This window comes from Hyaena hyaena, unplaced genomic scaffold (genome assembly GCF_003009895.1).
Source record: "Hyaena hyaena isolate Hyena2069 unplaced genomic scaffold, ASM300989v1 scaffold_743, whole genome shotgun sequence".
In the NCBI taxonomy this organism is placed as follows: Eukaryota; Metazoa; Chordata; class Mammalia; order Carnivora; family Hyaenidae; genus Hyaena; species Hyaena hyaena.
Window position 1 is genome coordinate 761970 of NW_024081377.1, and position 12344 is coordinate 774313.

General features: G+C 34.5%; 1 protein-coding gene across 1 annotated transcript in view; it reads right to left on the reverse strand.

Annotated features, from left to right (window-relative positions):
• MDGA2 (MAM domain containing glycosylphosphatidylinositol anchor 2) overlaps nt 1-12344 on the reverse strand; it is a gene marked incomplete at its 5' end in the record, with an annotated part of 465609 nt that overhangs the window by 275004 nt on the left and 178261 nt on the right. The window contains one exon of the mRNA XM_039218217.1: nt 6065-6197. Within this exon, the coding sequence (XP_039074148.1) occupies nt 6065-6197 (133 nt within the window). The remainder of the gene's footprint in view (nt 1-6064; nt 6198-12344) is intronic.

Below are 12344 nucleotides of genomic sequence, written 5' to 3' on the forward strand. Positions count from 1 at the left end.
ATGACACTATTACAAAAGTGATTTCTGCCTTCACTAGATTTTCATTTATCTTTTACAGTTGCTTCCTTACTTTATCCCCAGAACTAAAATTATAGGGCCACACACACTCTCATTAGAGTTCCCTCTTTGAGATACTACTGAAGGCTTTTTTTTTTTTTTAAATGGTACATTCATTTTCTTACTTGGATTTAACATGTATTATAAACTTAGATCTGAAATTTTAAAAGAAAAGGAATACTAAATGCAAAGGCTACCTTTCAGTCATTTCAAAGTGTTACAGACTGAATATATTTGCCCCTAAATTCAGTAAGTTCAAGTCCTAAATCCAGTGTGACTGTACTGAAGATAGGGCCTTAGGATGTAATTAAGGTTAAATGAGGTCATAAAGGTGGGTCTGTAATCTGCTGTGTCCTTATGAGAGGGAGAGACACCAAGGCTCTAGGTCATTCCCTCTGTGAACCACAGAGGAAAGACGAAAGTGAGGAAGAGGACTATCTACAAGCCAGGAAAGAGAGGCCTCACCAAAAATCAGCACCTTAATCTTAGGCTTCCAGCCTCTAGATAGTGAACACATAAATCTCTATTGTATAAGCCACCTAGTCTATGGCATTCTGTTATAGCAGCCCAAGCAGACTAGTACAAGGAAGTCATCGTATTTGCACTATGTATTTTTCACAAACCTAGTCTTTTTTTAAAAAAGTTATTACTGTTGGCGAAAGGTGGTATTTACTTACTTATTTTGTTTTTTAAATGTTTATTTATTTTTGACTGAGAGAGAGACAGAGCGTGAGCAGGGGAGGAGCAGAGAGAGAGACACACAGAATCTGAAGCAGGCTCCAGGCCCTGAGCTGGTAGCACAGGGCCCAAGTGGGGCTTGAACCCACAAACTGCAAGATCATTACTGAGCAGAAGTTGGATGCTTCATCGAATGAGCCACCCAGGTGCTTCTGAAATGCCATATTTAAGTCCTAATAAATGATACTACTGATTGTATACATGCAGGAGAGATCACCGAAAGGCAAGCCACAAAAATATCAATATAGCTAAGAAAAATGCATGAGGTTAGCTATCCATATAGCTAAGAAAAATGCAAAAATGTCCACTACCCCTTCCTCCGAACTTAAATGGGTTATCTATGAAAAAGGGCATATCATACAAGAGGAAGTGTTTACATATTTTTCTTTCATATCTACAGCAATTTCTATAAAATTCCTATAACTGAAATATTATTTTATTTCTCATGACAACTAGGTAAATTAGTTACGTTCCCATAAACATAAAACTACCATAAATAGATCACAATGTACAAAAAGTTTTATACTGAAGTTTATTGCAATTGCTAGACATTTACATTACACTTTTCCTGTGGATTACAGAACATAAGAATAGATAACAGTTATCTAGCATAAGAAACAGAGATGTTTTCTCCTAACTTCTCTATCTTTCTCATGGTAATTTATTAAGAGAGATTAAAGTTGGGGGTAGGAAGGAGAAAGAAGAAGAAAAAGAGATAGAAGAAAGAAAGAGAGGAAGAGGAGAAAAGGTGTAGGTTTCCCCTATTTATTTAGCCAGCAATAACTTTTGTGATGACTTGGTTCCTAAATGTGATGCACATTTCAGGAAGACATCTTAATTAGGTAATTTTTATAAATGCTAAGTGTGAGCAGACTAAATCAAAGGACCTATATAATTAAGTAAAATTAGCCCCACCTGCCCCATTTCTTTATAGACTACATCAAAACCTCTCAGGCAGGTACAAAATATGTTTTTCATCTTAATAAAAGTAACCTACTTATCTTATTTGCCTTTCAAATCATGAGACATCAACATATAAGTGCTTGAAATACATTAAAATAAATTTGCTTTATCATAATTCCTATGTGCCCTCATGTCACAAATATACATAATCTGAGAAATTTTAATATTTTATAGTCAAAGTTACCATAATTATGATAAATATATACCTACATTTGAAATATATACCTACATTTATTAGTATTCTAAATTTACAAATTTTAACAGGTTTTTTTTAATGAACTAAGAAAAATATAGCTATATTGAGAATTTACCAATCAAGAACCGATCTTTTTTCTTCCAAACAGGAATAGGAAACAACTTGGGACCCTGCTACAATATTATGACAAGAAATAAATACACCTAAAAGCTTCAGCTTTTATAAAATTCTATGAATTGTCATCATAGACCTAATCTAGACCTAATCTAAGACAGCTAGATTAGGTATAAAGAATGACATTACTATGATAGGAGATTTTTCATAGCAATGCCAAGTAATCAACAGGGGCTAACAAATGATTGGACACTCCATGGTCCAATGATATTCATTCAATTATAAGCTCTACTATAATGCTAATTCATAGTAGAAAATTTAAGGAAACATATCGTTGATAAGTTTACAAATGATGTTGCCTTTTAAAATGACACCTACTAAACATGGCATTACTAAAACAAAACAAAACAAAAAACCCCCGGCTTTTATTAACAAAAGTTCCTATTCACAAAGTAGACGGGGTTCATGGAAAACACTCCAATAATAGAGACAGTTTTTGTTTTTGAAAGCAAACATTTCTACTTGTTTCAAGTATATACATTGAAGGTTATTCCACAGAAAGTGTAATTCAGTAGGTCCAGAAAGGGCCCAGAAAACTATACTCCATCATGCAATTGTTCTGCTACAAAACCTTTTTGAAAACATTACCCACAGCAGACTGTTTCCACCTTCATATGCTATACCATTTGGGCATGTGCAAATCAGATCAATACACTGATTACAATCCAAAAGTTCCCCTAAGATGTTAAAATAAATTTGTGTACCAAAATTACATTTAATAGTTAATTCTTTGATCTCCATTACAAAAAATTATTCCCAAAGTTATACTTTCATCAACATATTAACAGACAAGAGCAATCACACATATTACAATATTTGTAATAGAATATTCTCTCCCTCCATACTTTAAATATTTTCCTTGACATTTTGCAAACCAAGAGTTAAAAATATGGGAACTTTTGTCATTTACAGATTCACAAGAGTGAAACCATAAGGAGTATCTGTCTCCACAATGATTACAGCAATGGTGACTCCTGATCTTCCAGTGTTTGCAATGAACTAGTCTGTATGCACTTGTCAGTTTATTGACCTGTTTGCATGAAGATGCTGAAAGCTTAATTTATTCCTGGTGCAATTTGAGAGACACCTCAATGATTTCACCTATTTGAAATGCACCAACTCTTTCAACTTAGAGCAAAACCAGATGGGAAAAATGCAGAAGAAACCTGGTTTGAATATGTAAAGCACCAGACTCATGACATGCCCGATTATAGTTCCTAAAGAGTCAAACAAGGCGCTAACTTGTATTTTTCAATCCAATTATTTGCCATAACTCTGGTATCATTTTGCAGTGGAAATCAATCTAAAATTTTTGTGAGATAATTATAAAATAGAATAGGTTATTGTGTATGTTCAGTCTAGATCTGCAACACTTCAGTCTGAAAAATAAATGGAACAGAAAACTGAAGAGTTAAATAAAACATCTATATTACAGAGTTCCTGTGCTCTCTGTAGGACAAGGAGTCAAATATTTGTTTTCTCAGCTGCAATTGTTAAAAATCACCTCAGAAACAAAGTCACCCAGCTGCTTTAAAAGACCTCAGGAATTGGAAAGTCTATCACCTCTCATGGTAATCTTCTCTGTTCAGTGTAAGGATAAGAAGTACTTATTTTTTTTCCTAATAAAATGCTAGCTGAGATTTAAGTTCATTTTTTTCTAGCTCCACAAAAATTGTGAATAGCTAGTCATTCTCCTATTTAAAATCACTCTTATAAAAAAAATAAAATCACTCTTATAACATTGGGATAAATTCTGTCCCCTGTCGTTAGTAGCTGTGGAACATTGGGAAATAATAAAAATGTACATTCCTGAAGTAGAAGAAAAAATGTTAACTGTAATTTCATTGTATCTGTTAGTCTTTAAAGAATTTTTAATTGTGTTGATTTAGTTCATTCTCAAAACAAACCAGTGAGGCTACTTTACTCACTGCAGGCTAGTATGTTATGAGTCAAAGGATAGAGAAACACGTGATAAAAAGAAAACAAAACATCTACCTGATTACATACCAGTAGTTACAAAGATAAACTTAGACAATAAACAAGAAATACTTTTAAAAGCAATAAAACACTGTCAAGGGCAAGGCTGTAACATATGTAATAATATACCTACTATTTGTCCTATGGCGGTGTTTCCCCATCCCATAGGACCCACTTCCATTTTATCTCTAATTTTTCTCTCTGGATATTGTGTATTTTAAAAATACATTAAGAAAACTAAGGAAACAAAATTCGTTATAATAATTCACTAGGTATTTCAATGCCAAGGACAATAACATAATCACACACAGTTCTTATATGTAAATCTCTATCTATTTCTCAATACTCTGTTTCTCCTTTTATAAGTGAAATGAGATTATAAACTTTTATAAGTCTTAGGTCTGCTAAGATTTTATATTTCTATTTTTTATGCAACGTAGTTTCCCTCAAGTATTTCCCATCTTTTTTTTTTTTTTTAAATTTTTTTCAATGATTTTTTAATTTATTTCTAGGAGAGAGAGAGAGACAGCGTGAGCAGGGGAGGGTCAGAGAGAGAGGGAGTCACAGACCGAAACAGGCTCCAGGCTCTGAGCTGGCAGACAGCACAGAGCCCGACACGGGGCACGAACCCACGAACCGCGAGACCACGACCTAAGCGAAAGTCGGACGCTCAACCGACTAAGCCACCCAGGCGCCCCAACCCCATCCTTTTTAATAAAGTTTATTTTCATCTTGTACATTGTTCTTTTTACCTTCCACAAACGACTTTTACCTGCTGCTTAAGAAAGCATTTGTCCAGTTTAAGGCAATTTACATCTTAGCCAATATTCCTATGCCTATCGTTGCTGACCCATAATAAGAACCCAATACATTTCTGATGAATAAATGAATGAATATGTTTTAAAAATGACCTTTCAAAATTTTAACAACTCAATGGAACATGTGATGGATGTTTGAGTGCATGTTTTTTCCACCTTTCAGTAAAGTCCCATGTTTAATCTTCTTACCAAATGAGCTGGATGGGGATACTGACCATTCTTTGTTGGAAAAACTGACAAAGTATTCTATGTGTTTTATGAACATTAACTCATTAATTCTTCCCTACAACATTAAGAATTTATGAGGAAGCTGAGGCAAAGAAGTGTGAAGTGACTTGGTCAACAAAATCCAAGAGGTGATAAGTGGTAAATCCAAACCTATACCTAGGCACGCCAAACCCAAACTTTTCCAGGTGTTATGTTAATGAGAAAAGTCCTTTTAAAACTCCATATTCTAATAGCATTATTTAAAAGTAAAAGTTTATATTAATTTCCACTGGAAGTTTCACAATACCAGTTCAAATTCTAATTGATTGAGGTGATTGTACACAGTCACAGAAAAGACAGTCCATTCCCACGCTCTCTCTTTGCTCTTTCATTTAGCAATTCCTTCTTAATATGTTTGCAGTTATTCTGAGGTCTATATTACTAAACACAAGCTAACTTAAGTTGGAATCCTGCTCATGTTTTGACATTTTCTACAAAAATACTTTTCTAAAAACACCTACCTGAAATTACCAATTAACTTTCTTGACTTGAAACAGGATAAGAGAGAGATTCTTCTACTTAGCTTTGGAATTACAAAACACTTTTAGCAATTTAGATCATAAATTTTTATATGAAGAATCTAATATTTCTCAGAATGTTTTGAACAGGATATGGGCATGCTTGTGACATTTATGAATACGATATCTTAAGGAACTACAATTTTGATGCAATATAAACAAACATAACATGTGAACATATTGCATTTTAAAGTGTGCGTTTACTAAAAGCTTTTCAGATATCACAGACTTCTGAGGAAAAAAAGGTGCCTTGTGCCTACTTATACTATAGAAATCATTTGGTCTACAAGAAAGTTAAAGTCTTTTTAAACATTAACTGTGGATAACAGACATAAAACAGTGAGATAGCTCCATACCTGTTTTGTTGGAAAGTCTAAATGACACCATCTTATCAGGAATATTACATACATTCCTCACTGACGCAATGCAGCTATAATTAGCATAGTCCTGAGGTCGAAGATTCTTTAGTTTTAAGATCTTGGTTTCACCCTGAAAATGCAGAAAAGGTCATTAGAAACAGTCAATAGTAACCAGAATGAATGAATGGGTGAATCATGAAATTATACTGCATTAAATCATATTATTATCAAAGCGTAGTAGACTGTCTTATTTTTAAGGAAAATGTTCTTAAACAGAAACAAACATAAAAACAAAAATTAAAAAAAAAGACATTTAAAAACAATACTGTAATGTGCCTGGAGATAAAATCTAAGAGACTATAATGAAAATTCATAACCTTTTCTTTGCAAACTAGCTTCCTAGGGGAAGAAATCTTTTTCTGGTGGTGGTTATGCAAATTATTATGCAAAGATCAGAACAGTGTACTTAATAATAGAGTTTACTCAACAAATACTGCAATATATATAGCCTTCAACATGAAATGTTTTGAAAGAAAAGGATTCTGAAGAAGAGCTAATAAATGGAAAACTGTTGTTAGAACAAAGTTATTGAAATCAATCTAATGACAGGCAGTTAAATTTATAAACATAAATATTCTGTGTATAAGTATCAATGATAGATGACAGATATAGAGCTGACTTAAAAAAGCATTCATGAATATTTCTAAATCATTATTGTCCTTGCTATTTTATGTTCAGGAGTTAAAGGACTAGATCTTCCAGGTAAATCTGCAAAATTATAGATAAGATTCAAATCAAGCAAGCCAGACTAAGTCATGATAAGCCAGGAAAGACCATGTAAAACACTGGAATTAGTCAAAATGTCAAAGAGGAAACTAACAACAATAAAAATTAAAGAAAAAAAATCTACTGCCTAAATTAAAATAGGTCTCTTGAGATTTCTGTTATATTCTAAGGTCATTAATGCATCTTTTCAAAATAGTTCCTCTCATAAGTAACTGAATTATGGAAATGGTAAGCAGTATCCCAGTGAAGTCATATTTGGTATAGTTATTTTCAAAATGTCATTTTTCCCAGATAACATCTACAGATAACAATGTGTAACATCTCTCAAATCCTAAAAATTGCAATACTTTCATATACTCTTCAGAAGGTTTGGGATACTTAGTGACAAGACATATAAGCACTGCCTGCTCATTTGCAAAAAAAAGGCATGCTCACAGATAGGCTTTAACGATTCTGACAGGTGTGAGATGATATCTCATGGCAGTTTTGATCTGTATTTCCCCGATGATGACTGATGTTGAGCATTTTTTCATGTGTCTGTTAGCCATCTGGATGTCTTTTTTAGAGAAGTGTCTATTCAAGTCTTCTGCCCATTTCTTCACTGGATTATTTGTTTTTGGGGTGTTGAGTTTGACAAGATCTTTATAGATTTTTGGATACTAACACTTTATCTGATAATATCAATTGTAAATATCTTCTCCAATTCCATTTGTTGCCTTTTAGTTTTGGTGATTGTTTCCTTGGTTGTGCAGGAGCTTTTTATCTTGATGAGGTCCCAATAGTTCATTTTTGCTTTTGTTTCCCTTGCCTCCGGAGACATGTTGAGTAAGAAGACGATGTGGCCATGGTCAAAGAGGTTTTTGCCTAGTTTCTCCTCTAGGATTTTGATGGCTTCCTATCTTACATTTAGATCTCTCATCCATTTTGAGCTTATCTTTGTGTATGGTGTAAGAAAGTGGTCTTGGTTCATTCTCCTGCACGTTGCTGTCCAGTTTTCCCAACACCATTTGCTGGAGAGACTTTTTATCCATTGGATATTCTTTTCTGCTTTGTCAAAGATTAGTTGGCCACACATTTCTGGGTTCTCTATTCTGTTCCATTGATCTAAATGTCTGTTTTTGTGACAGTACCAAACTTTCTGGGATTGTGATGCCTCCAGAATTGGTTTTCTTTTTCTGGATTGCTTTGGCTATTCAGGGTCTTTTCTTGTTCCATACAAATTTTAGGATATTTTACTAGCTCTGTGAAGAATGCTAGTGTTATTTTGATAGGGATTGCATTGAATATGTAGATTGCTTTCAGTAGTATCAACATTTTAACATTATTTGTTCCTGCAATACATGAGCATAGAATATTTTCCCCTTTTTTTGTCCTTTCTTCAATTTCTTTCATAAGCTTTCTATACTTTTCAGCATATGGATTTTTCACCTCTTTGGTTAGGTTTATTTCCAGGTATTATATGGGTTTTGGTGCAAGTGGAAATGGGACCACTTGATTTCTCTGTTTGTTGCTTCATTATTGGTGTATAAGAATGCAACCGATTTCTGTACATTGATTCTGTACCCTGCGACTTGGCTGAATTCTTGGATCCGTTCTAGTGGGCTTCTGGTGGAGTGTGTCGGGTTTTCTATGTAGAGCATCGTGTCATCTGCAAAGAGAGCTATTTTGACTTCCTGCTTGCTGATTTGGATCCCTTTTATTTCTCTGTGTTGTCTGATTGCTGAGGCTGGGACTTCTAATACTATGTTGAATAACAGTGGTGAGAATGGGCATCCCTGTCATTTTCCTAACCTTAGGGGGGAAGCTTTCAGATTTTCCCCACTGAGGATGATATTAACAGTGGATCATTCATATAAGGCTTTTATGATCTTGAGGAATGATCCTTCTATCCCTACTTTTTTGAGGATTTTTATTAAGAAAGGAAGCTGTATTTTGTCAAATGCTTTCTCTGGATCTATTGAGAGGATCATGTGGTTCTTGTCCTTTCGTTTATGAATGTGATGTATCACATTGGTCAATTTGTGGGTAATGAACCAGTCCTGCATCCCAGGTACAAATTTCACTTAATCATGGTGAAAAATTCTTTAATGTATTGTTGGATCCAGTTGGCTAGTATCTTGTTGAGGATTTTTGCCTCCATGTTCATCAGGGAAATTGGTCTATAGTTCTCCTTTTTCATGGAGTCTTTGGTTTTGGAATCAAGGTGATACTGGCCTCATAGAATGAGTTTTCAAGTTTTCCTTCCATTTCTATTTTTTGGAACAGCTTCAAAAGAATAGGTGTTAACTCTTCTTTAAATGTTTGGTAAAATTCCCCTGGAAAGCCATCTGGACCTGGACTCCTGTATTTGGGGAGAGGTTTGGTAACTAATTCAATTTCTTTAATGGTTATGGGTCTTTTTCAAATTTTCTATCTCTTCCTATTATAGTTTTGGTAGTTTATTTGGTTCTATAAATTTGTCCATTTCTTCCAGATTGCCCTATTGTCATATAATTGCTAATAACATTACCTTATTATTGTTGGTATTTCTGCAGTATTCATTGTTTTAGAGTTTCTGCTTTAATATTTATCATTTACCATCTTCTGCTGGTTTTGGATTTTATTTGCTGCTCTTTTTCCAGGTTAGGTTGTATAGCTGGGATCTTTGTTCCTTCTTTAAGAAGGCCTGGATTGCTGTATATTTCCCTCTTATGAATGCCTTTGTGGCAACCAAGCGATTTTGGTCTGTGGTGTGACCGTTTTCACTGCCTTCCTTGTACTTTTTAATTTCTTCCTTAATTTCTTGGTGAACACATTCAATTTTTTAGTATGATGTTTTTTAGTCTCCAACTATTTGTTGTCTTTCCAAATTTTTCTTGCTGTTAACTTCTAGTTTCATAGAGTTGTGGTGTAAAAATATGCATAGCATGATCTCAATCTTTTTTGTACTTGTTGAGGGCTGATTTGTACCCAGTATGTGATCTGTTCTGGATCTGATCTGTATCTGATCTGTGTTCCATGTGCACTTGAGAAGAATGTGTATTCTTCTGCTTTAGGATGAAATGTTCTGAATATATCTGCTATGTCCATCCGGTCCAGTGTGTCATTCAAAGCCATTGTTTCTTTGTTGATTTTCTGTTTATCTGTCCATTGCTGTAAGTGGGATGTTGAAGTTCCCTACTATTATGGTATTACTGTCAATGAGTTTCTTTATGATTCTGCTTGATTTATATATTTAGGTACTTCGACTTTGGGAGCATAATTGTTAGATATTCTTGGTGGACAGACCACTTAATTATGATATAATGCCCTTATCCATCTCTTGTTACACTGTTTACTTTAAAATCAGGATTGTCTGATATAAGTATGGCTACTCTGGATTTCTTTCAGCGACTATTAACATGATAGATGGTTCTCTATCCCCTCAATATGAAGGTGTCTTTAGCTGTAAAATGAGTCTCCTGTAAATAGCATATAGATGAATTTTGTTTTCTTATCCATTCTCGTATGCTATGTGTTTTGGTTGGAGAATTTAGTCCATAGACATTTAGAGTGAATACTGAAAAATATGAACTTACTGACATTTTAGTGTCTGTAGACTTGGACTTTCTGGTGGTGTTCTCTGGTTCTTTCTAGAATTTGTTACTTTCAGTCTTTTTTGTTTTGTCTTTTCTGCCCTCAGAGAATCCCCCTTAAAATTTCTTGTGGGGCTAGTTCAGTGGTCACAAGCTCCTTTAGTTTTTGTTCGTCTGGGAATCTCTTTATCTCTCCTTTTTTGAACAACAGCTTTGCTGGATAAAGAATTCTTGGCTGCAATTTTTTCTAATTCAGTACTTTGAATGTATCCTGCTACTCCTTTCTGGCCTGCCAAGTTTCTATAGATAGGTCTGCTGCAAACCTGATCTGTCTTCCATTATAGATTAAGGACTTTTTTTTTTTTTTTCTTCCCTTTGCTGCTTTCATGATTCTTTCCTTGTATGTGTATTTTGTGAGTTTAACTATGATATGCCTTGTTGATGTTTGTTTGTTTGTTTTTTTAATCTAATGGGAGTTCTCTGTGCTTCCTGCATTTTGATGTCTGTGCCTTCCCAGGTTAGAAAATTTTTCCACTATGATTTGCTCACATAAATCTTATACCCCTTTTTCTCTTCATCTTCTAGGACCCCTGTGATTCAGATGTTATTCCTTTTTAATGAGTCATCAAGTTCTCTAATTCTTATATGATGCTCTTTTGCTTAAGTTTTGCTCTTTTTTTCTGCTTCTTCATTCTCCATAATTTTGTCTTCTATATCACTCATTCACTGATTTGCTGCATCCATCCTTGCCAGCAGGGCTATCATTCAAGATTGCATCTCAGTTATAGCATTTTTAATTTTGTACTGACTAGAGTTTACTTTTTTTATCTCTGCCAAAAGGGAATCATTGCTTTTTTCAAACCCAGCTAGTATTCTTATTATTATGATTCTAAATTCTGGTTCAGACATCTGACTTATATCTGTGTTGATTAGTCCTTAGCTATCATTTCTTCCTGTTCTTTTTGGAGGTACGAATTCCTTGATTTCATCATTTTGGAGGAAAAATAAGAATTAATAAAACAAAATTTTTTATTGCAAAAATTAAAAACAACACAAGCAATCAAATAAAGGAAGCTAGATCCTAGGTGTGTTTTAGTCTGGTTGCTGAATGAAGATTTATATACAAGAAGGAAAAAAGGAAAGAAAAGAATATTTAAAAAAGAAAAAAAACTAAGAAAACATCTAAGATTTTTAAAAAATGTATGTAATAATATAGAATAAAATGAAAGTAAAATAGACTAAGAAAGCTTACAAAAAAGTAATTAAAATACAGTATAAAAATTAAAAATATTTTTTATAAATATAGGAAATAAAAAATAAATGTTTTCTCTTTCTGTATCCAAGAATAAGAAAAGAAAAAGTAAATAGATGGACCAGCAAACACAATGAAATCCAAATCAAATTACATCCAGTTTCCCCTAAAGTCAAACTGTGAAGCACTTTATAGTCTATAAACTAAGCATGTGGAGGGACTTGTGGTGGTCCTCTAGGGCTTGGTTGGCATAGCTGGACGGGGCTTGGTGTAGTGGCTCCTTTCTCCACTAGGTGGCACTGCTTGTTTTACTGGGGTGGATTGGTGTGGCACCTGCACATGCATGGGAGACATGGCATCACCCAGCTTCCCAGTCTTTGCACCAGAACTCTGTGCTCTTGCCAACTGGCAATCAAGCACCCCTCCTTTGTCTACAGCTTCTTTTCACTCCCTGCCTCTATACTGTTTGTATCCAAGCTGTCAGCCTGCCATGTAGTACCTCCCTCCCAGATTTTATCTCAGATGAGGATGTGTTTCCAAACCTCTCACTTCTGAGGACCCTGTGGCTTGGACCTGCTCGGACCCTCTAGGGGAGGGTCTTGCTGAGCAATGGCCAGACATTGTCTTGTCCCCAGGAATATTCCTGAAATCATGAGCTGCAGAAGCTCAGAGATTGTGCTGGGCA